General features: G+C 43.5%; 1 protein-coding gene across 7 annotated transcripts in view; it reads right to left on the reverse strand.

Annotated features, from left to right (window-relative positions):
• The window catches only part of LOC133568838 (outer dense fiber protein 2-like), an 86,404-nt gene that overhangs the window by 3,292 nt on the left and 59,594 nt on the right, over window positions 1–23,518 (reverse strand). For 4 of the 7 annotated variants that reach the window (XM_061921009.1, XM_061921011.1, XM_061921008.1 and 1 more), the window contains exons 7-14: window positions 18,309–18,425; window positions 18,062–18,247; window positions 17,886–17,995; window positions 17,186–17,813; window positions 16,963–17,058; window positions 13,587–13,691; window positions 12,985–13,134; window positions 9,964–10,064 (exon numbers count right to left, since the gene is read on the reverse strand). In XM_061921009.1, the coding sequence (XP_061776993.1) occupies window positions 9,964–10,064; window positions 12,985–13,134; window positions 13,587–13,691; window positions 16,963–17,058; window positions 17,186–17,813; window positions 17,886–17,995; window positions 18,062–18,247; window positions 18,309–18,425 (1,493 nt within the window). Of the gene's footprint in view, window positions 1–9,963; window positions 10,065–12,984; window positions 13,135–13,586; window positions 13,692–16,962; window positions 17,059–17,185; window positions 17,814–17,885; window positions 17,996–18,061; window positions 18,248–18,308; window positions 18,451–23,518 lie in introns of all 7 variants that reach the window. The other 3 variants (XM_061921010.1, XM_061921014.1, XM_061921012.1) reach the window with 3 other exon arrangements.

Here is a 23,518-nt window from a genome sequence, read left to right on the forward strand (position 1 = left end):
CTGCTGGAAATCAGGTTTACTGCAGGAAGACTTCTTTTGGTTAACCTGGGAAGGTGAGAGCTTCTCCAGACCTTTCTGGACCTGGGACATGCTTGGCTGAGTGAATGTCGCATCCTCATCCCCCCTCAAAGCACCGCTGAGTCTCTTGCCCTGCGAGGACCTCTGAGAGCTGGACGGTCGTTTCTTCTGCGACATGCCGGCTTGGAAATGACACACTTAATCGGGAAAAGTGTCGATAAAGGTGAGGGTTTTATGCTAGCTGGAAGTTAGCCGGCGGGAGCTAACTGGTGAGAAGGCGCTTTTTACGCCAACGTCGCAATGTATTGTTTTACTCGCCTTGCGTCCTACATCTCACCCACAAAAGCGAACAAGAGGCGAGAAATGACTGTTCGGACGCAAACATAAACTAGACGTAGAAATATAATCCTGCCGTGGGAGATAAATTCCCGCTGTGGCGATTTCGGTCATGACCGAAAGGATAAGATCACGGGTACAAGCGGCCCAAATGAGTTTCCAGGTCTCTCCCTTAGAGATAGGGTGAGAAGCTCTGTCATCCGGGAGGAACTCAAAGTAAAGCCGCTGCTCTTCCACACGAGAGGAGCCAGATGAGGTGGTTCGGGCATCTGGTCAGGATGCCACCCGAACGCCTCCCTAGGGAGGTGTTTAGGGCACGTCCAACCGGTAGGAGGCCACGGGGAAGACCCAGGACACGTTGGGAAGACTATGTCTCCCGGCTGGCCTGGGAACGGCTCGGGATCCCCCGGGAAGAGCTAGACGAAGTGGCTGGGGAGAGGGAAGTCTGGGCTTCCCTGCTTAGGCTGCTGCCCCCGCGACCCGACCTCGGATAAAAGGAAGAAGATGGATGGATGGATACACACAGACAAATGCATGCAGCACTACTTGTCACATTATCATGGGACTGGGTGGGAATTTTACCCTGTGGATCCAACTCTGTTCGGTAGACAGCATTGCAACTCTTTTTCCCCACAAATCTTTTTAAACATAACTTTACAAAAAATGGAACATTGTTAGTTACAAAGCTCTTCTGCCCGAATATACAAACCCCGTTTCCATATGAGTTGGGAAATTGTGTTGGATGTAAATATAAACAGAATACAAGGATTTGCAAATCCTTTTCAACCCATATTCAGTTGAATATGCTACAAAGACAACATATTTGATGTAAAAACTGATAAACATTTTTTTTTGTGCAAATAATCATTAACTTTAGAATTTGATGCCAGCAACATGTGACAAAGGAGTTGGGAAGGGTGGCAATAAATACAGATAAAGTTGAGGAATGCTCATCAAACACTTATTTGGAACATCCCACAGGTGTGCAGGCTAATTGGGAACAGGTGGGTGCCATGAATAGGTAAAAAAGCAGCTTCCATGTAATGCTAAGTAATTCACAAACAAGGATGGGGCGAGGGTCACCAATTTTTAAGTAAATTGTCGAACAGTTTTAGAACAACATTTCTCAACAAGCTATTGCAAGGAATTTAGGGATTTTACCATCTACGGTCTGTAAAATCATCAAAAGGTTCAGAAAATCTGAAGAAATCACTGCACGTAAGCGATGATATTACGGACCTTTGATCCCTCAGGCGGTACTGCATCAACAACCGACATCAGTGTGTAAAGGATATCACTACATGGGCTCAGGAACACTTCATAAAACCACTGTCAGTAACTACAGTTGTTCGCTACATCTGTAAGTGCAAGTTAAAACTCTACTATGCAAAGCGAAAGCCTTTTGTCAACAACACCAAGGATGCCGCCGGCTTCCCTGGGCCCGAGCTCATCTAAGATGAACTGATGCAAAGTGGAAAAGTGTTCTGTGGTCTAACGAGTCCACATTTCAAATTATATTTGGAAACTGTGGACGTGGTGTCATCCGGAACAAAGAGTAAAATAACCATCCGGATTGTTATAGGCGCAAAGTTCAAAAGCCAGCATCTGTGATGGTATGGGGGTGTATTAGTGCCCAAGGCATGGGTAACTTACACATCTGTGAAGGCACCATTAATGCTGAATGGTCCATACAGGTTTTGGAGCAACACATGTTGTCATCCAAGCAACGTTATCATAGACGCCCCTGATTATTTCAGCAAAACAATGCCAAGCCACATGTTACAACAGTGTGGCTTCATTGTAAAAGAGTGCGGGTACTTTCCTGGCCCGCCTGCAGTCCAGACCTGTCTCCCATGGAAAATGTGTGGCGCATTAAGAAGCGTAAAATATGACAACAAGACCCCGGACTGTGGAACAACTTAAGCTGTACATCAATCAAGAATGAGAAAGAATTCCACTTTCAAAGCTTCAACAATTAGTTTCCTCAGTTCCCAAACGTTTATTGAGTGTTGTTAAAAGAAAATGTGATGTAACACAGGGGTGAACATGCCCTTTCCCAACTACTTTGGCACGTGTTGCAGCCATGAAATTCTAAGTTAATTATAATTTGCAAAAAAAAAAAATCAAGTTTATGAGTTTGAAAATCAAATATCTTGTCTTTGTAGTGCATTCAATTGAATATGGGTTGAAAAGGATTTGCAAATCATTGCATTCCGTTTATATTTATATCTAACACAATTTCCCAACTCATATGGAAACATGATTTGTATTTGTGCATTGGTTACACAGAGAAGTACCGATGATCAGTTCTTGCTCTGTGTCCCTTTTGCTGACACTGAGCTGGTGAAAAAAGCTTTAGTCTCTGCAGTTTCTTGTGCTTGGAACATGTTACAAAGAGACTGGAAGCGGACTGAATGTGTATCCTTAAATGCTTTTAAATCTAAACTGAGAGCATTTGAAGGCGCCCCCGTGATCAGGAACTGTTGGACTTGATGTCCATCCTGTCATTTGAATGTGATTTTATGTGCAACTCTGCTGCCTCTTGGCCAGGACTCCCTTGAAGAAAAGTTTTTTAATCTCAATTGGATTTTTTCCTGGTTAAATAAAACTTAAAAAAGAATACACCTATAAAGCCCAGAGAAAAGTAGAGTCAAAGAAGCACAAATGTCAGCTACAGTTGTGATCAAAATGATTCAACCCCCACACAATTTTGGTGTTTTAGCAAGTTGGACATTTATTCCGTATGCAACTTGAATTACAACATTATATTTTGTAACATACCAAACAGTGTCATTTCTCTTAAAATGATTCAACCCCTTGAAGATCATAACTCTTAAGAACAGATTTTGAATAAGGTCTTTTCAATCAGGTGTTGAAAACACCCGTAGATGTGATTATAACCATAACGAGCAACAATTAAACTGATTGACAAAGATTGTGACGCTCAGCTTCTTGTAGATGGTCAATGGTGTATTTGCAACATGGTGAAGTCCAGGGAGTGGTCAAAGAAGTCAAGAGAGGAGGTAATTTCTCTTCATAAAAAAGGATATGGATATAAGAAAATAGCAAAGACATTACACATTCCAAAAGACACGGTTGGGAGCATAATTCGCAAGTTTAAAGCTAAAGGCACAGTGGAAACACTACCTGGGCGTGGTAGAAAGAGGATGCTGTGTGCGTACAGTGGTGAAAAACCCCCGGGTAACAGCTGAGGAACTACAACAGGACATTGCAGAGGGGGGAACGCAGGTTTCGTCCCAGACTTTAAGGCGCGCACTACGAGATGAAGGCCTCCATGCCAGAACTCCCAGGCGCACCCCACTTCTGACTACCAGGCACAAGTAAAATAGACTCCAGTATGCCAAAAATCGTCTGGACGAACACCAAAAGTTTTGGGAAACTGTTCTATGGAGTGATGAGACATAAGTGGAACTCTTTGGGCCTATGAATCAACGTTATGTCTGGAGAAGAAAAAATCAAGCTTACAAACAGAAGAACACCTTTCCTACTGTTAAGCATGGTGGGGGGTCAATCATGCTCTGGGGCTGTTTCTCTGCCTCAGGTACCGGGAATCTCCAGCGCGTTCAAGGCATAATGAATTCTATTTCCTAGCAGGATATATTAGCTGCAAATGTCATGAAGTCAGTGACGAAGCTGAGGCTTGGGAGACGTTGGACCTTCCAACAGGACAACGATCCCAAGCATACCTCCAAATCAACATCAGAGTGGTTGCAGAAGAAGGGCTGGAAGACTCTGGAGTGGCCTTCACAGTCGCCAGACCTAAATCCTCTAGAAAAGCTGTGGTGGGACTTGAAGAAGGCAGTTGCAGCACGCAAGCCCAAGAATATGAATGAACTGGAGGCCTTTGCCCAAGAGGAATGGGCTAAAATACCTGTAGATGGTTGCAAGAAGCTTGTGTCCGGTTATGTATCACGTTTGAAGGATGTCATTACTGCCAAAGGGTGTTCTACTAAGTACTAAAGATGCATGTAACTAGGGGGTTGAATCATTTTGTCAATGAGATATTAAGAACAATGTCCTTTTTTGGTATTTTGTCAAATACAGTGTTGAAATTTAGGTTGCATTTGTCTATTTCACACATCTTTATTTGATATGACTATAAACAAAATACGGAATAAATGTCCAACTTGCTAAAACACCAAAATTGTGTGGGGGTTGAATAATTTTGATCACAACTGTAGCTGGACTTTCATCTCTACTGAACGGACTGCATACAAGAAGACGGAATATGCTTCTAGATAAACACAAGTTGGTGCACAAATGTCAGTATTGAAAGCATGCATAATGCCCGCATATGGATAGTTGTTTTTTTTTGTTAACTGTAAAATGGTTTATTCACCACAGGATTTCTCCTGGTTGATTCTGAAATAGCACCTCAAGCGTTCCAGCAGCTGGCTGACTTTTTTGCAGACGTGGAGACTTTCTGCTCATCATTCTGGGGATTTTATCGGAGCAAATGTCAACCACCAACTGCCCAATTCCAGACATGGTATTAAGGGCCCCGGCAGGGCCACTGCTACACAGTCATGTTCACTGTTCCTCGTGCAGCTTTAGGACTTTCTGATCACTGTCTGATCCACATCAACCCGGCAAGAAATCTGCGCTCAAAATACTCCGGCTTATTAGTGATTCCTAGAGCCCAAAAAAAGTCTGCGGGCTATAGAGCGTTTTCCGTTCGGGCTCCAGTACTCTGGAATGCCCTCCCGGTAACAGTTCGAGATGCTACCTCAGTAGAAGCATTTAAGTCCCACCTTAAAACTCATCTGTATACTCTAGCCTTTAAATAGACCTCCTTTTTAGACCAGTTGATCTGCCGCTTCTTTTCTTTCTCCTATGTCCCCCCCTCCCTTGTGGAGGGGGTCCGGTCCGATGACCCTGGATGAAGTACTGGCTGTCCAGAGTCGAGACCCAGGATGGACTGCTCGTTGGGACCCAGGATGGACCGCTCGCCTGTATCGGTTGGGGACATCTCTACGCTGATCCGCCTCCGCTTGAGATGGTCTCCTGTGGACGGGACTCTCGCTGCTGTCTAGGATCCGCTTTGAACTGAACTCTCGCGGCTGTGTTGGAGCCACTATGGATTGAACTTTCACAGTATCATGTTAGACCCGCTCGACATCCATTGCTTTTGGTCCCCAAGAGGGCGGGGGTTGCCCACATCTGAGGTCCTCTCCAAGGTTTCTCATAGTCAGCATTGTCACTGGCGTCCCACTGGATGTGAATTCTCCCTGCCCACTGGGTGTGAGTTTTCCTTGCCCTTTTGTGGGTTTTTCCGAGGATGTTGTATTCGTAATGATTTGTGCAGTCCTTTGAGACATTTGTGATTTGGGGCTATATAAATAAACATTGATTGATTGATTGATTGAACCCAACCTACAGGCAGAAGTTAGAAACTGGACAAAGATACAAAAATAGCAGTTACAGGCCGGCCTTGATTGTAGGATTTGGATTTGTCATTCCGTGCTGGCTACAAATTGCTTCCTGTGGAAAAGATGGCTCACATCCAGCACTGGGTTCTCTCCCCACTGCTTTTCTCCCTCTACACCAATGACTGCACCTCAGGGCATCTTTCTGTGAAACTTCAAGAATTTCACAAATGGCTTCATCCAACAGCTGGCTCTCTGCTGCAGTCAGAACCTTCTGGAGCTGAAGCTGCTTGCTGCGACAGCTAAATGAGATAAACCTGGCCTCGGCCTGGCCCAAGAGCTGCTGATCTTCTTTGTTTTACACCGCCATCATTCTGTCTGTCCTGTACACCTAAACAAAAATGGAGCGGTTTGGCCACAATACTCAGCAATATGTTTGGAGGAGAGAAGGTGAGGCCTTTAATCCCAGGAGCACCATGCCTACCGGTAGGCATGGTGGTGGTAGTATTATGCTCTGTGCCTATTTCTGGGGACGGCGTGGTGGAGTTGGGAGAGTGGCTGTGCCAGCAATCTGAGGGTTCTACCATCCTGGTCACGTCCGTTGTGTCCTTGGGCAAGACACTTCACCCTTGCTCCTGATGGGTCCTGGTGAGCGCCTTGCCTTGCATGGCAGCTCCACTTGTCAGTGTGTGAATGGGTGAATGTGGAAATACTGTCAAAGCACTTTGGGCTCCTTAAAAATGGGTAAAAAAGCGCTTTACAAGTACAACCCATTTACCTTTTTTTTTTTGCTTCCAATGGAACTGCTGCTTTACATGGAACAATGAAAAAGGAGGATTAGCTCCAAATTGTTCAGGACAAGCTAAAATCATCAGCGCGGAGGTTGGGTCTTAGGCACAGTTGGGTGTTCCAACAGGACAATGACCCCAAACACAGGTCAAAAGTGCTGAAGGAATGGCTAAATCAGGCTAGAATGAAGGTTTTACAATGGCCTGACTTAAAGGTGTGGACAATGCTGAAGAAATAAGTCCATGTCACACATTTAGCTGAACTGCAGCAATTGTGTGGTGAAAAATGTAAGCAGAAGCTTGTGGGTGGCTACCAAAAGCGCCTTATTGCAGGGAAACTTGCCAAGGAACATGTAAGCAAATATTAACATTGCTGTACGTATACTTTTGACCCTCACATTTCCAGTAGAGCCACAATAAATTCATAAAAGAAGCAAACTTCATGAATGTTTTTTGTGAGCAACAAGTATGTGCTCCAATCACTACATCCGAAAAAAATAAGAGTTGTAGAAATGCTTGGAAAGTCAAGACAGCAATGACATCATGTTCTTTACAAGTGTACGTACACTTTTGACCACCACTGTATATGGAAAGAAGAAGTTGACAGTATTCGACCGCTAGCGACTCTAAGTTTGTACTATGTCACCAGTTTATGGATTGATTGAGATGACTGAATACAAATCCACTAGAACTACTGAGAAGTCCCAAAGAACAGTGCAGATGGAGGATTAATGGAATATTATCCAAACAAATGTTACCAATAATACAATTCACTGTTTTAAAGGCCTACTGAAATGAGATGTTCTTATATAAACGGGGATAGCAGGTCCATTCTATGTGTCATACTTGATCATTTCGCCATATTGCCATATTTTTGCTGAAAGGTTTTAGTAGAGTCCTTTGTCACCCATTCTGTTCATAACTTTTATGGACAGAATTTCTAGGCGCAGTCAAGGCGTTGAGGGGTTCCGGTTTGGTAACCGCAGGATTAGGTCTCTGCTTTTTGCAGATGATGTGGTCCTGATGGCTTCATCTGACCGGGATCTTCAGCTCTCACTGGATCGGTTCGCAGCCGAGTGTGAAGCGACCGGAATGAGAATCAGCACCTCCAAGTCCGAGTCCATGGTTCTCGCCCGGAAAAGGGTGGAGTGCCATCTCCGGGTTGGGGAGGAGACCCTGCCCCAAGTGGAGGAGTTCAAGTACCTAAGAGTCTTGTTCACGAGTGAGGGAAGAGTGGATCGTGAGATCGACAGGCGGATCGGTGCGGCGTCTTCAGTAATGCGGACGTTGTACCGGTCCGTTGTGGTGAAGAAGGAGCTGAGCCGGAAGGCAAAGCTCTCAATTTACCGGTCGATCTACGTTCCCATCCTCACCTATGGTCATGAGCTTTGGGTCATGACCGAAAGGATAAGATCACGGGTACAAGCGGCCGAAATGAGTTTCCTCCGCCGTGTGGCGGGTCTCTCCCTTAGAGATAGGGTGAGAAGCTCTGCCAGCCGGGAGGAACTCAAAGTAAAGCCGCTGCTCCTTCACATCGAGAGGAGCCAGATGAGGTGGTTCGGGCATCTGGTCAGGATGCCACCCGAACGCCTCCCTAGGGAGGTGTTTAGGGCACATCCAACCGGTAGGAGGCCACGGGGAAGACCCAGGACACGTTGGGAAGACTATGTCTCCCGGCTGGCCTGGGAACGCCTCGGGATCCCCCGGGAAGAGCTAGACGAAGTGGCTGGGGAGAGGGAAGTCTGGGTTTCCCTGCTTAGGCTGTTGCCCCCGCGACCCGACCTCGGATAAGCGGAAGATGATGGATGATGGATGGATGGATGGTTTTAGTAGAGAACATCCACGATAAAGTTCGCAACTTTTGCTTGCTAACGGAAAGGCCTTGCCTGTACTGGAAGTCGCAGACGACGACGTCACATGTTGATGGCTCCTCACATCTTCACATTGTTTTTAATGGGAGCCTCCAACAAAAACAGCTATTCGGACCGAGAAAACGACAATTTCCCCATTAATTTGAGCGAAGAGGGTGGGGGTGGCGGGGTTTGCTGCTAGCGGGGTGTATAAAATAGTCAGGAATTGTCATGGATACAAAGGATTCTGGGTATTTGTTGTGTTGCGTTTATGTTGTGTTACTGGGAGGATGTTCTCCCGAAATGTGTTTGTCATTCTTGTTTGGTGTGGCTTCACAGCGTGGCGCATATTACTAAGAGTGTTAAAATTGTTTATACCACAACCATTAGTGTACTCTGTGTCACCCGGTATGCCTTGCAGTCGTGTGCGTGTCTGCGGAAGCCACATACAACATGTTGATGGACTGACAAGCAGATCTTGCATGCTGTAGAAGGCGACAAAGCCAATGGCTTCATAGCACGCCCTAATACTTATTAACTGGGTGACTGCCGGCAGTCATTATAGAGAATGTTTGCGTCCCCTATTTCCTTTTCGCTTTGTGACACGGGTCCTAAATGGCTCTTGGAATGGTGAAGGATACCGATCCCTGAACCATGTACATCAAATATTTCCGAACGGTTCAACCGCCACCCGCCCGAAATTAATTAAAATGTATTTTTTCATCATGTCACCCGCCCGACCCGCGGTTTATCCGCGGATGAGACCGCAAACCGCGCATATCTGGCGAGGATGAAAGATTCGTGTTTGAGGATATTGATAGCGACGGACTAGAACAAAAAAAAAACGCAATTGCATTGGGACGGATTCCGATGTTTTTAGACACATTTACTAGGATCATTCTGGGAAATCCCTTATCTTTCTATTGTGTTGCTAGTGTTTTAGTGAGTTTAATAGTACCTGATAGTCGGAGGTGTGTCTCCACGGGTGTCTTGACGCCAATGTCTCAGGGAAGTCGATGGCAGCTTCATGGACGGCGCAAGCTCAGCTGATCTCCGGTAAGAAGCGTTTATTTTACCACAATTTTCTCACCGAAACCTGCTGGTTGACATTCGGTTGGGATCCATGTTCGCTGTGATCCATAGTAAAGTTTCACCTCCGTGAATTTTAAACAAGGAATCACCGTGTGTTTGTGTGGCTAAAGGCTAAAGCTTCCCAACTCCATTTTTCTACTTTGACTTCTCCAATATTAATTGAACAAATTGCAAAAGATTCAGCAACGCAGATGTCCAAAATACCGTGTAAGTATGCGGTTAAAGCAGACGACTTTTAGCTGTGTGTGTGTGCAGCGCTCATATTTCCTAACAGCCCGTGACGTCACGCGTACACGTCATCATTACACGACGATTTCAAGAAAAAACTCCCGGGAAATTTCAAATTGTAATTTATTAAACTAAAAAGGCCGTATTGGCATGTGTTGCAATGTTAATATTTCATCATTGATATATAAACTATCAGACTGCGTGGTGGGTAGTAGTGGCTTTCAGTAGGCCTTTAACTGCTGTAAAAAACTAGTGTTGTCTTACTTTTGAACGGCATTCACTCGCTCTTGCAGCTTCGACATGGCCTCCTCTGCAGCCTCTCTGCGCTCCACAGCCGACCTGACCGTGTTCCCTTGAGCCTCCACCTGAGTGGTTGGAAAGCAACATGTTGTATTCTTTGCTGATGCATCTCACCTCAAACACCTCAATACTTTGCAAGCTAATGTCCAGAGGTAAACTTAGTGCTTCAGTATCAATATTACAATAAACTGAATTTTAAATTTTTATAGCAACGGTTATTATATTTTGTATTTGATTAGGAAATGAGTGTAGCTCAGAGCCTCAATCTGTTCCCTTTATTCTAAGATCTGTTCAAATAAATCCTATAAATGTAGTGTTTCTCTTTCATCCTGACGATTTGGCTCAGTTTTAAGATGCGTTAATATTAATTAGGTTTTAGATAGGCTCCAGGACCCCCCCGCCTTCCCAAAAGGGACAAGCGGTAGAAAATGTATGTATGTGAGAATGGCTATTTTGCTGTTTAGATTTTTTTCTTCTGAATTTTTGTACGCTATTGTACTGTCATAATTATCAATAGATTTTATGTAATTACCTATAATTCCAATGTTATATTTTGAATATAAAGAATATTTTAACATATATATTTCAATGGCTACCGTATTTTTCTGAGTATAAGTCGCACCTGCCGAAAATGCATAATAAAGAAGGAAAAAAAAATATATAAGTCGCTTTTTGGGGGAAATTTATTTGATAAAACCCAACACCAAGAATGGACATTTGAAAGGTAATTTAAAGGGGAACATTATCACAATTTCCAAAGGGTTAAAATCAATAAAAATCAGTTCCCAGTGGCTATTTTGATTTTTTGAAGTTTTAATAAATATAGAATAGTGAACAACAGGCTGAATAAGTGTACGTTATATGAGGCATAAATAACCAACTGAGAAGGTGCCTGCTATGTTAACCTAACATACAAACCCCGTTTCCATATGAGTTGGGAAATTGTGTTAGATGTAAATATAAACGGAATACAATGATTTTCAAATCATTTTCAACCCATATTTAGTTGAATATGCTACAAAGACAACATATTTGATGTTCAAACTGATAAAAACAAGTGTGCAGGCTAATTGGGAACAGGTGGGTACTGAAATGCTAAGTAACTCACAAACAAGGATGGGGCGAGGGTCACCACTTTGTAGGCAAATTGTCGAACAGTTTTAGAAGAACATTTCTCAACGAGCTATTGCAAGGAATTTAGGGATTTTACTATCTACGGTCTGTAAAATCATCAAAAGGTTCAGAAAATCTGGAAAAATCCCTGCACGTAAGCGATGACATTACGGACATTTGATCCCTCAGGCGGTACCGCATCAAAAACCGACATCAGTGTGTAAAGGATATCGCCACATGGGCTCAGGAACACTTCATAAAACCACTGTCGGTAACTACAGTTGGTCGCTACATCTGTAAGTGCAAGTTAAAAAACTCTACTATGCAAAGCCCAACCCATTTATCAACAACACCCTGAAACGCCATCGGCTTTGCTGGGCCCGAGCTCATCTAAGATGGACTGATGCAAAGTGTAAAACTGTTCTGTGGTCTGACGAGACCACATTTCAAATTATATTTGGAAACAGAGGACCTGGTGTCCTCCAGAACAAAGAGGAAAAGAACCATTTGGATTGTTATAGGCGCAAAGTTCAAAAGCCAGCATGTGTGATGGTATGGGGGTGCATTAGTGCCCAAGCCATGGGTAACTTACACATCTGTGAAGGCACCATTAATGCTGAAAGGTCCATACAGATTTTGGAGCAACATATGTTGTCATCCAAGCAACGTTATCATGGACGCCCCTGCTTATTTCAGCAAGACAATGCCAAGCCACGTGTTACAACAGCGTGGCTTCATAAAAAAAGAGTGCGGGTACTTTCCTGGCCCGCCTGCAGTCCAGACCTGTCTCCCATGGAAAATGTGTGGCGCATTATGAAGCGTAAAATACGACAGCGGAGACCCCGGACTGTTGAACGACTGAAGCTCTACATAAAACAAGAATGGGAAAAAAATTCCACTTTCAAAGCTTCAACAATTAGTTTCCTCAGTTCCCAAACGTTTATTGAGTGTTGTTAAAAGAAAAGGTGATGTAACACAGTGGTGAGCATGCCCTTTCCCAACTACTTTGGCGCGTGTTGCAGCCATGAAATTCTAAGTTAATGATTATTTCCCCCCAAAAAATAAAGTTTATGAGTTTGAACATCAAATATCTTGTCTTTGTAGTGCATTCAATTGAATATGGGTTGAAAAGGACTTGCAAATCATTGTATTCCGTTTATATTTACATCTAACACAATTTCCCCAACTCATATGGAAACGGGGTTTGTATTATCAATCAATCAATCAATGTTTACTTATATAGCCCTAAATCACTAGTGTCTCAAAGGGCTGCACAAACCACCACGACATCCTCGGTAGGCCCACATAAGGGCAAGGAAAACTCACACCCAGTGGGACATCGGTGACAATAATGACTATGAGAACCTTGGAGAGGAGGAAAGCAATGGATGTCGAGCGGGTCTAACATGATACCGTGAAAGTTCAATCCACAATGGATCCAACACAGTCGCGAGAGTCCAGTCCAAAGCGGATCCAACACAGCAGCGAGAGTCCCGTTCACAGCGGAGCCAGCAGGAAACCATCCCAAGCGGAGGCGGATATGGTAAAAGTAATTCAAATAACTATAACATATAGAACATGCTATACGTTTACCAAACAATCTGTTACTCCTAATCGATAAATCCCATGCAATCTTATACGACTAGTCTCTTACGGGAATGAGCTAAAAATTATTATTTGATATTTTAGGGTAATGTGTTAATAATTTCACACATAAATTGCTTATGAGTATAAGTCGCACCAGCGGCCAAAATATGAAAAAAACTGCGACTTATAGTCCAAAAAATACGGTCAATATTTGTTATAATGATGGACAGCAGCAAATATGATTCTTCCCCTGGCTGATGAGAGTAAGCTGTCCTGCTTGCACACCTTTAGCTGCAACTGCCTAATGGTCTCTGACTGTCCTGAGCACTTCATCTCGGCGCGCAGCAGCTTCTCCTTGCAGTCCAGGAGCTTGAGCTCAGCCACCCTCATTGTGTCGGAGATGTTCTCCACACCGCCTTGCAGCTCCTGCCTCACCTGGACAAATCAAACTTGATGGATGGCTTGGTGGCGTGCTGCCTGAGGTCATTTATCTGCCGTGCAAATGCTGCTCAAGAGCGTCACACACTGGTCGCAGGATACTTGCTACCTCAACTTAAGGCTGTCTTCAGATTAAAGCGGTCTCCCGGATAATTGGTGTGCTTGAAGTTGCAAGAAAACATTGGAGTCACAAGCATCCCTTGCACTAAATGTCACAGGAACCACATAAGGTCCGTCCCAAACATGCGTTAGCTTACAGCTAAAGTTTGGCACAACTTTCTTTCTTACAAGCATGGAAATGAAGAAAGTGAGTGTGAACTAGGTGGTGGTTTTTTGAGACACAAGAGTTTTGAGTTTAGAGCTTTATCACTGTGGTAAGTAAGCTCTTAAATTGAGGTACGACTGTATCTGGAATGCATCACAAAAAAATATTATGGAAGGATTATTACCTCATCGGCTTTTTCCCCTTGTACGGCTTTAAGGATTTCAATTTCCTGCAAAAGATGTTTACATTGGATCTTCGTGTTGTTTAGGTCCGCTTCAAGCTCTGCCACCTAGAAGACACAGATGTTAGAATTGTATCTTAGTTTTGTGGACTTCTCAAATGTATACAAAATTGACCACAGAGAGGCTTCTTTTTCATTCAATATTATGTTAAAGGCCTACTGAAACCCACTACTAGCGACCACGCAGTCTGATAGTTTATATACCAATGATGAAATATTAACATTGCAACACATGCCAATACGGCCTTTTTAGTTTACTAAATTTCAATTTTAAATTTCCCGCGAAGTGTCCTGTTGAAAACGTCGTATAATGACGCGCATGATGTCGTCACCGGTTGTAGCGGACATTTTTTTCCTGCCCGATCCAAGCTATAAGTAGTCTGCTTTAACCGTATAATTACACAGTATTCTGGACATCTGTGTTGCTGAATGTTTTGCAATTAATAATGGAGACTTGGCCCTGCGGTGAGGGGGCGACTTGTCCAGGGTGTACCCTGCCTTCCGCCCGATTGTAGCTGAGATAGGCGCCAGTGACCCCCGCGACCCCGAAAGGGAATAAGCGGTAGAAAATGGATGGATGGATGGATAATAATGGAGACGTCAAAGAAGAAAGATGGGTGGGAAGCGGTGTAATGCGGCCGCCTGTTCCTTGTTTACATTCCCGAAAAATGACGTTGAAGCTTTACTATGGAACAGAGCGGTCAAGGGAACATGTCAACCGGTAGGTTTTGGTGAGAAAATTGTGGTAATAAGTCGGCTCTTGCCGTAGTTATGAGCAGAGCTTGCGTCCTCCTGCAGCTGCGTGGCTTCCCTCAGAGACACTGGTGGTCACCACACCCGTGGCCACACCGCTCCGACTTTCAGGTACCATATAATCTCACTAAAACACTAGTAACACAATAAGCAAATAAGGGATTTTCCAGAATTATCCTAGTAAATGTGTCTAATAACCTCTGAATCGCTCCCACTGCCCTCGCTTTTTTTTCCTAATCCAATCCAATCCACTTTATTTATATAGCACATTTAAACAACAATAACATTTCCAAAGTGCTGCACAGCCATGTTAAAAACAAAATTAAAAAAACAATATTATGCTCCACCAATGACTGAATAAAAAAAATAAATAAATATAAAACCAATATAAAAAAAACCAATATAAAAACAAATATGATTAAAAACAATTTTAAAGGGTAAAATCAATTAAAACAGTAAAATAGAAATCACAGTGTATAAAGAAACACAGAGGACAACAGAGGACAGAAGACCACACAACTCTAGTCCTTCACTCTCACTATCCTCATCCACAAATCTTTCATCCTCGCTCAAATTAATGGGGAAATTGTCGCTTTCTCGGTCCGAATTGCTCTAGCTGCTGGTGGCCATGATTCTAAAGAATGTGAGGATGTGAGGAGCTCCACAACCCGTGACGTCACGCGCACATTGTCTGCTACTTCCGGTACAGGCAAGGCTTTTTTATTAGCGACCAAAAGTTGCGAACTTTATCGTCGATGTTCTCTACTAAATCCTTTCAGCAAAAATATGGCAATATCGCAAAATGATCAAGTATGACACATAGAATGGACCTGCTATATCCATTTAAATAAGAAGACCTCATTTCAGTAGGCCTTTAAAAAAAAAGCCCATTCTTTTAACTTTTCCAATGATTTGTGGAAAAGCAAATGTTAGCTCTTAAAGACCACGAAGACAAAATGCACAACACAGCAAAACCAGAAGCAATGTTGCAATAATAGTGGTGAGGAGGAAGTCAGCATTAATTGAGCTGACTTTTCCACTGCAGGGACTTTTTCAGGAGAAAGTTCCCCCTGTGTTTCCACCAAAAGCTACCCGGGTAGATTTAGTTCCTCAGGAATCTTTTGGAGTTCCGCCAAGCTAGATGGGACTCTTCTAAACGACCAGAAACCTTATTGGGAGTGGGCTGTGCTGTCAAACACTGTTCGGTTGAACACTTAGGGGTGTTCCTAAAACTTATTTTAAACACACGACCTCCATTAGAATATATGCCGCTACTTGTTTATTTCTTGTGTATTTCTGGTTAAAAAAAAACTTTACCACAGAGAAAAAGACCAAAAATGAGCTTTTGACATGCAGGGACTTTTGTGGGGCATCTTTGTGCTGATCAGTGAAACTATTTTTGAGTGTTTTCACTCAGCAGTTGTCTTTAAACTCTGTGAATTTCAATGTTGTTTATTCGTTTTTACAAACTTCTGTTCAATACACAAAGCTACGAGAGGTGGTTTTTTAAAAGGTATTTACGGAGGATTATGAAGCCGGACTCAAAGCGGCGACCTCAGCTGCTTCCTATTCTGACTTTGTTGGGTAAATGTGAAACAAAGAAGACAGCACATGAGGTAAATAACATCAAATATGAACTGTTTACTTAATTATATGTTGTAAAAGTAGTAAGGGGCACTCCATTTGTGTAGTTATTAGCCTTAACCCGCGTGAACAGAATGCTAATGTTAAAGTTGATGTGTTTGTGTTGTATGCGTGAGATAAACACTGACATTTATTATTGATATATTGTTTTCTACAGCTGACCCTCATGAATTCATCATTTACTGAGAGGACGAATTTCTGACTGTTGGACATCGCGGACAAACTGACTTTTTATGAACAATTCGGGACACGTTATTTTCAAATCATATTACTTTGGTTATGATTGCTTTGTATTTCAATGACTTATGCTTTAGCAAAAAAAAAACGATGACCTAGTATTGTCTGTTTATTTAATTGTATCAGTGTAGAAATATAGTAAACCACTTCTCAATATATCATCAGCCTGATTTGTATAAACTACCCTGAACCATGAATCGATTAACGTGGACCCCGACTTAAACAAGTTGAAAAACTTATTGGGGTGTTACCATTTAGTGGTCAATTGTACGGAATATGTACTGTACTGTGCAATCTACTAATACAAGTTTCAATCAATCAAAAAAGAACTGTGAAATGCGGTGGAAACACAAACCACACGGGCCTACAGGAACTTATAGATCTAGGAACCAAAAGTGTTTTGGTGGAAAAGGGCCTAATGTAAACAAAAACAGTAGAGAAAGCAAATGTTTTACGGCACATGCAACGGGAGATAAATCTGCTGGATGCTTGACCTCTCATGAAACTTCAAATGCAGCCTCTTGTGGAGGTGATAAACACTCCCATCAGGATGTTGCCTACAGCCGCAGCTGTTACTGCAGTCGTCGTTTGACGCGGCGCTAATTGCAGGTTATTTGCTTCAGTAAAGCATGCGCCGAGTATGAACACAGGGGATCATTGGAGCGTTTACACCGCCCATCTTTACCCGATTTTGATATTGTTGAATTGTGTTGTTCTTCTCTCGCGACGCATTCTTCTCTTCTTCAAGGGCCGCCGAGCATTCAGCAAGCTGGTCTTCCTGCTGGGCCAACACACCAACGCAGACGATATGACAATTATAGTACATAAAACATTATAATTGCACCAGCATCACGATCTTTGCAAATGTGATTGGAGGGTTTGGGTGTACCTAATAATGTGTCCTGTACCTTGTGCGTTGCGTGGCTGGCGCCGGGCTGCTGCTGCTGCATCATGACCACGTTTATTCCACACACCTTGTCCTGTTCCTCCTTCGTTGTTTCCCTCTCCCTGTGCCATTCCACCTCCTTTCTCTCCTCCTCCAGGGTCTTCATCCACTTTCTGTCCTCTTCAATCTCCTTTCTCTCCTCCTCCAGAATCTTCATCCGCTTTCTGTCCTCTTCGATCTCCTTTCTCTCCTCCTCCAGAATCTTCATCCGCTTTCTGTCCTCTTCAATCTCCTTTCTCTCCTCCTCCAGAATCTTCATCCGCTTTCTGTCCTCTTCGATCTCCTTTCTCTCCTCCTCCAGAATCCTCATCCTCTTTCTGTCCTCTTCAATCTCCTTAAGGATCTCCATCTCCTTTATGTCGTCCTCGCTCTCATTCAGGAGCGCAATCTCTGTTCTTTCCGCCTCGCTGTCCGTTTCCTTTCGCCAGTCCCATTCCTTTCTTTCCTTCTTTCCCTCCTTCAGCAGCTCCGACTCTATCTTTCTCTCCTTTTCCCTCTCCTTCGACACCTCTATATTCATCATTTGTTCATTATCTATCATCTCTCTTCCTGTGTCCACCTGCAAGTCCACTGGGAGGCCGTCGGCTTGTCTACATTGTAATTCCAAAAGCAGACAGTTAAAAGTGGCTGTCGTGTGCAAGTGCAAGTTAGCAGCTACCAACCTTTGCAGAAAGCCCACATGAGCGCCGAGTTTGTGGGTCCCCTTACTCAGCTGCTCCTTCTCTCGCGTCCAGGTTTCCTTCTCTTGCTGAAGAAGGGTGAGCTGCACGTCCTGCGTAAAGACAAAGCGTCAACGACAGCAACTGGGAGGGTCCGACCCCATTGACCATCGGCCCACCCTGTCCCTGAGCTGGTTGTAGCATTTTTCCAGGCCGGCCTCGAAGCGCTCGGCTCTCTGCTTGTGCGCTCGCGATGCTTTCTTCAGGGCCTCTTTCTCCTTCGAGCCCTGCTCAGTAAGAGACGCCAAGGACGCTTTCAGCTCTTCTATTTCCGCCTTGTGTTGAGTCTGGGCTCGCTCCAGTACCTAGAGAAGAAGGATGACTTCAGACACAGCAGATCTCGGGACATTTCTTTTTTCCTCTAACCTTCACTTGCACTGTCAGTCGATTGTTGTCTGCTTCTTTGCTGCGTAGCTGCCCCTGCGTACGAGCGCGGTTGGCCTCAGAGGACTTGGCCATGTTGAGAGCGCTCTTCATGTTCTCCTGCGGTCATCAAGGTTGATATGCACTATGAAGAATCTGCTCATTATTTCCAAGTAGTCAGTGTAAAGCTTGTATAGCAATATACAAAACCCCAAAAGCAGTGAAGTTGGTTAAATGGTAAATAAAAAGAGAAGACAACAAATCCTTTTCAACTTATATGCAATTGAATAGACGGCAAAGACAAGATATTTCATCTTCACACTGTGAATACTTTTCACAGAGTGAAGCTATTTCATCTTCACTTTGTTATTTTTTGTAAATATTAGCTCATTTGGAATTTGATGCCTGCAACATGTTTCAAAAAAGCTGGCACCACTGGCAAAAAATAGTGAGAAAGTTGACGAATCCTCATCACTTATTAGGGGGCGGCATGGCGTAGAGGGTAGAGCGGCCGTGCCAGAAACCTGAGGGTTGCAGGTTTGCTTCCCACCTATTGACATCCAAATCGCTGCCGTTGTGTCCTTGGGCAGGACACTTCACCCGCTCACAATGGACTATGACTCATGAATGAATGATTGGTGGTGGTTGGAGGCAGCCACACTTTCGTCAGTCTACCCCAAGGCAGCTGTGGCTACAGATGTAGCTTACCACCACCAGGTGTGAATATATGATGGGTTCCCACTTCTCTGTGAGCGCTTTGAGTATCTAACAATAGAAAAGCGCGATATAAATGTAATCCATTATTATTATTATTATTATTATTATTATTATTATTTGGAACATCCCACAGGTGAACAGGCTAATTGGGAACAGGTAAGTGCCATGATTGGGTATAAAAGCAGCTTCCATCAAATGCTCACTCATTCACAAACAAGGACGGGGCGAGGGTCACCACTTTTGTCAACAAATGCCTGAGCAAATTTAAGAACAACATTTCTCAAGCAGCGATCGCAAGGAATTTAGGGATTTCACCATCCACGCTCCGTAATGTCATCAAAAGGTTCAGAGAATCTGGAGAAATCACTGCACGTAACATTGAATGCCCGTGACCTTAAAAATCAACATCAGTGAGTAAAGGATATCATCACATAGGCTCAGGAACACTTCAGAAAACCACAGCTGTTAACTATACTGTCCGTCCCTACATCAATCAATCAATCAATCAATGTTTACTTATATAGCCCTAAATCACTAGTGTCTCAAAGGGCTGCACAAACCACTACGACATCCTCGGTAGGCCCACATAAGGGCAAGGAAAACTCACACCCAGTGGGACATCGGTGACAATAATGACTATGAGAACCTTGGAGAGGAGGAAAGCAATGGATGTCGAGCGGGTCTAACATGATACTGTGAAAGTTCAATCCATAATGGATCCAACACAGTCGCGAGAGTCCAGTCCAAAGCGGATCCAACACAGCAGCGAGAGTCCCATTCACAGCGGAGCCAGCAGGAAACCATCCCAAGCGGAGGCGGATCAGCAGCGCAGAGATGTCCCCAGCCGATACACAGGCAAGCAGTACATGGCCACCGGATCGGACCGGACCCCCTCCACAAGGGAGAGTGGGACATAGAAGAAAAAGAAAAGAAGCGGCAGATCAACTGGTCTAAAAAGAAGTCTATTTAAAGGCTAGAGTATACAAATGAGTTTTAAGGTGAGACTTAAATGCTTCTACTGAGGTGGCATCTCGAACTGTTACCGGGAGGGCATTCCAGAGTACTGGAGCCCGAAATGAAAAAGCTCTATAGCCCGCAGACTTTTTTTAGGCTTTGGGAATCACTAATAAGCCGCAGTCCTTTGAACGCAGATTTTTTGCCGGGACATATGGTACAATACAATCGGCAAGATAGGATGGAGCTAGACCGTGTAGTATTTTATACGTAAGTAGTAAAACCTTAAAGTCACATCTTAAGTGCACAGGAAGCCAGTGCAGGTGAGCCAGTATAGGTATATATGTATGTATATATGTATATAAAGGTATATACAGTATAGGTATATATGTATGTATATATGTATATAAAGGTATATACAGTATAGGTATATATGTAGATATATATGTATATAAAGGTATATACAGTATAGGTATATATGTAGATATATATGTATATAAAGGTATATACAGTATAGGTATATATGTATGTATATATGTATATAAAGGTATATACAGTATAGGTATATATGTATGTATATATGTATATAAAGGTATATACAGTACAGGCGTAATGTGATCAAACTTTCTTGTTCTTGTCAAAAGTCTAGCAGCCGCATTTTGTACCAACTGTAATCTTTTAATGCTAGACATGGGGAGACCCGAAAATAATACGTTACAGTAGTCGAGGCGAGACGTAACAAACGCATGGATAATGATCTCAGCGTCTTTAGTGGACAGAATGGAGCAAATTTTAGCGATATTACGGAGATGAAAGAAGGCCGTTTTAGTAACGCTTTTAATGTGTGACTCAAAGGAGAGAGTTGGGTCGGAGATAATACCCAGATTCTGCATCTGTAAGTGCAAGTTAAAACTCTACTGTGCAAAGCCAAAGCCATTTATCAACAACACCCAGAAACGCCGCCACCTTCTCTGGACCCGAGCTCATCTAAGATGGACTGATGCAAAGTGGAAAAGTCTTCTGTGGTCTGACGAGTCCGCATTTCAAATTGTTTTTGGAAAGTGTGGATGTCGTGTCCTCCGGACCAAAGAGGAAAAGAACCATCCGGATTGTTCTAGGGTTAAAGTGTAAAATACATCCTGCCATGAAGAAGGAGTGATTTATTTTGAAAGTAAACCGGATACTTTGTTTTGTTTAAGTACATAACTTCCTGTTTAACACCAGCAGATTTTAGGCAAATTAAAGGGATTTTTTGCACAGTCGGTCAGAAATAAAAACTCTGTGTATATCAAGCGCTGGAATGCGGAACGGCAAAGGCGGTCGGTGACGTTCCACGGCAGTGGAAACGGACACATTGTCTTGAACAAAAACGGAAAGAGTCCACGGGCGCGTGCATGTCGGTCCCCGGCCGTTTTGCATCCAGTGGAAATTCGGGGTAAGGCATTTGTGTGGTCGGCATGGTGAGTGCAAAAGCCAGAGATAGAGGACGCTTTAGGGCTACTCTCAATCTTAACATTGGCTTCACTAAATGTTATAGTCTAAAACCACCTCAAATTCTTGAGCTTGTAACAGTAAAACGGATGAGTGAGGGAAAAATAAGAGCATGTCTCTTGAAAGTTTGGGATCTCACCATGGTTACTACTTTTTATTTGACAAAGCATTAATAGGCCTAATCAATAATCACTAAACACAACAAAAAGTGAAGTTGATTTCCGCATTAATGTAACCACGGACAAAATCAATCAATCAATGTTTATTTATATATCCCTAAATCATAAATGTCTCAAAGGACTGTACAAACCACTACGACTACGACATCCTCGGAAGAACCCACATAAGGGCAAGGAGAACTCACACCCAGTGGGACGCCAGTGACAATGATAACTATGAGAACCTTGGAGAGGACCTCAAATGTGGGCAACCACCCCCCGTCTAGGGGACCGAAAGCAATGGATGTCGAGCGGGTCTAACATGATACCGTGAAAGTTCAATCCATAGTGGCTCCAACACAGCCGCGAGAGTTCAATTCAAAGCGGATCCAAGACAGCAGCGAGAGTCCCGTCCACAGGAAACCATCCCAAGCGGGGTCGGTTTAGCATCGTAGAGATGTCCCCAACCGATACACAGGCGAGCGGTCCATCCTGGGTCCCGACGAGCGGTCCATCCTGGGTCCCGACTCTGGACAGCCTGTACTTCATCCATGGTCATCGGACCGGACCCCCTCCACAAGGGAGGGGGGGACGGAGAAGAAAAAGAAAAGTTTTAAGGTGAGACTTAAATGCTTCTACTGAGGTGACATCTCGAACTGTTACCGGGAGGGCATTCCAGAGTACTGGCGCCCGAACGGAAAACGCTCTATAGCCCGCAGACTTTTTTGGGGCTTTAGGAATCACTAATAAGCCGGAGTCTTTTGAACGCAGATTTCTTGCCGGGACATATGGTACAATACAATCGGCAAGATAGGATGGAGCTAGACCGTGTAGTATTTTATACGTAAGTAGTAAAACCTTAAAGTCACATCTTAAGTGCACAGGAAGCCAGTGCAGGTGAGCCAGTACAGGTATATATGTATGTATATATGTATATAAAGGTATATACAGTACAGGCGTAATATGACCAAACTTTCTTGTTCTTGTCAAAAGTCTAGCAGCTGCATTTTGTACCAACTGTAATCTTTTAATGCTAGACATGGGTAGACCCGAAAATAATACGTTACAGTAATCGAGACGAGACGTAACAAACGCATGGATAATGAAATGACAGGTTTGGCCAATAAAATGGAAGCCGCTGTTAAAGCCACAAAATCAGGGCACATAAATGTGACTGAAATGCTGCCATTGTGAGAAGGTTTGTTTGTTTGGGAAAAGACGCTCAATCATTCCTGTCCTGAAATAAGCAATGAGGTGACGGCCACTCAAAACAGCGACTAAACTTTGAAGCTAAAGAACAACACATACACCCACAACACATCTTATTTGCTGCTGTTATTGTGAACAACATTATTAATGGACAATAAATGTACAAACAAGACAGCAGACGCGACTTGTTTTTTTTTTTCTCAAGAGCCTCAAGTTGTCTCCTTACTTGCCAAACTCCGAGCAAAAGCACACTTGCAGCCTTCACAATCACAGCGATGTACGTAATATCTGGTCTGATGGCGCTAACAAAATAATGGTTTCAAAAAAGTTCCTTACAGCTGGATCAGATGAAGAAGTGTTTGTGTAGTGAGTCACTACAGTATATATCAGGGGTTGGGAACCTTTTTTGGCTGAGAGAGCCAAGAATCCAAATATTTTAAAATGTATTTAAGAGCCATATCATTTTTTTTTCATCACACAACACAACTAAACACGTGCATTTTTAAGTAAGACCACCATTACTAGGGTATAATAGGTCTCGTATTCTTTGTAATAACGTTGATATTCTGAAGCTAACTGTGGAGGGGCGTGGCCTGCGGGCCTGCAGCAAAGCGGGGTGTGCCAGGACCGGTCTCGAAATCAGCGACAGGTGCGTACATGGCACACTTGGGCCTTGTTATCTAA

Source organism: Nerophis ophidion, linkage group LG14, assembly GCF_033978795.1.
Source record: "Nerophis ophidion isolate RoL-2023_Sa linkage group LG14, RoL_Noph_v1.0, whole genome shotgun sequence".
Lineage (NCBI taxonomy): Eukaryota > Metazoa > Chordata > Actinopteri > Syngnathiformes > Syngnathidae > Nerophis > Nerophis ophidion.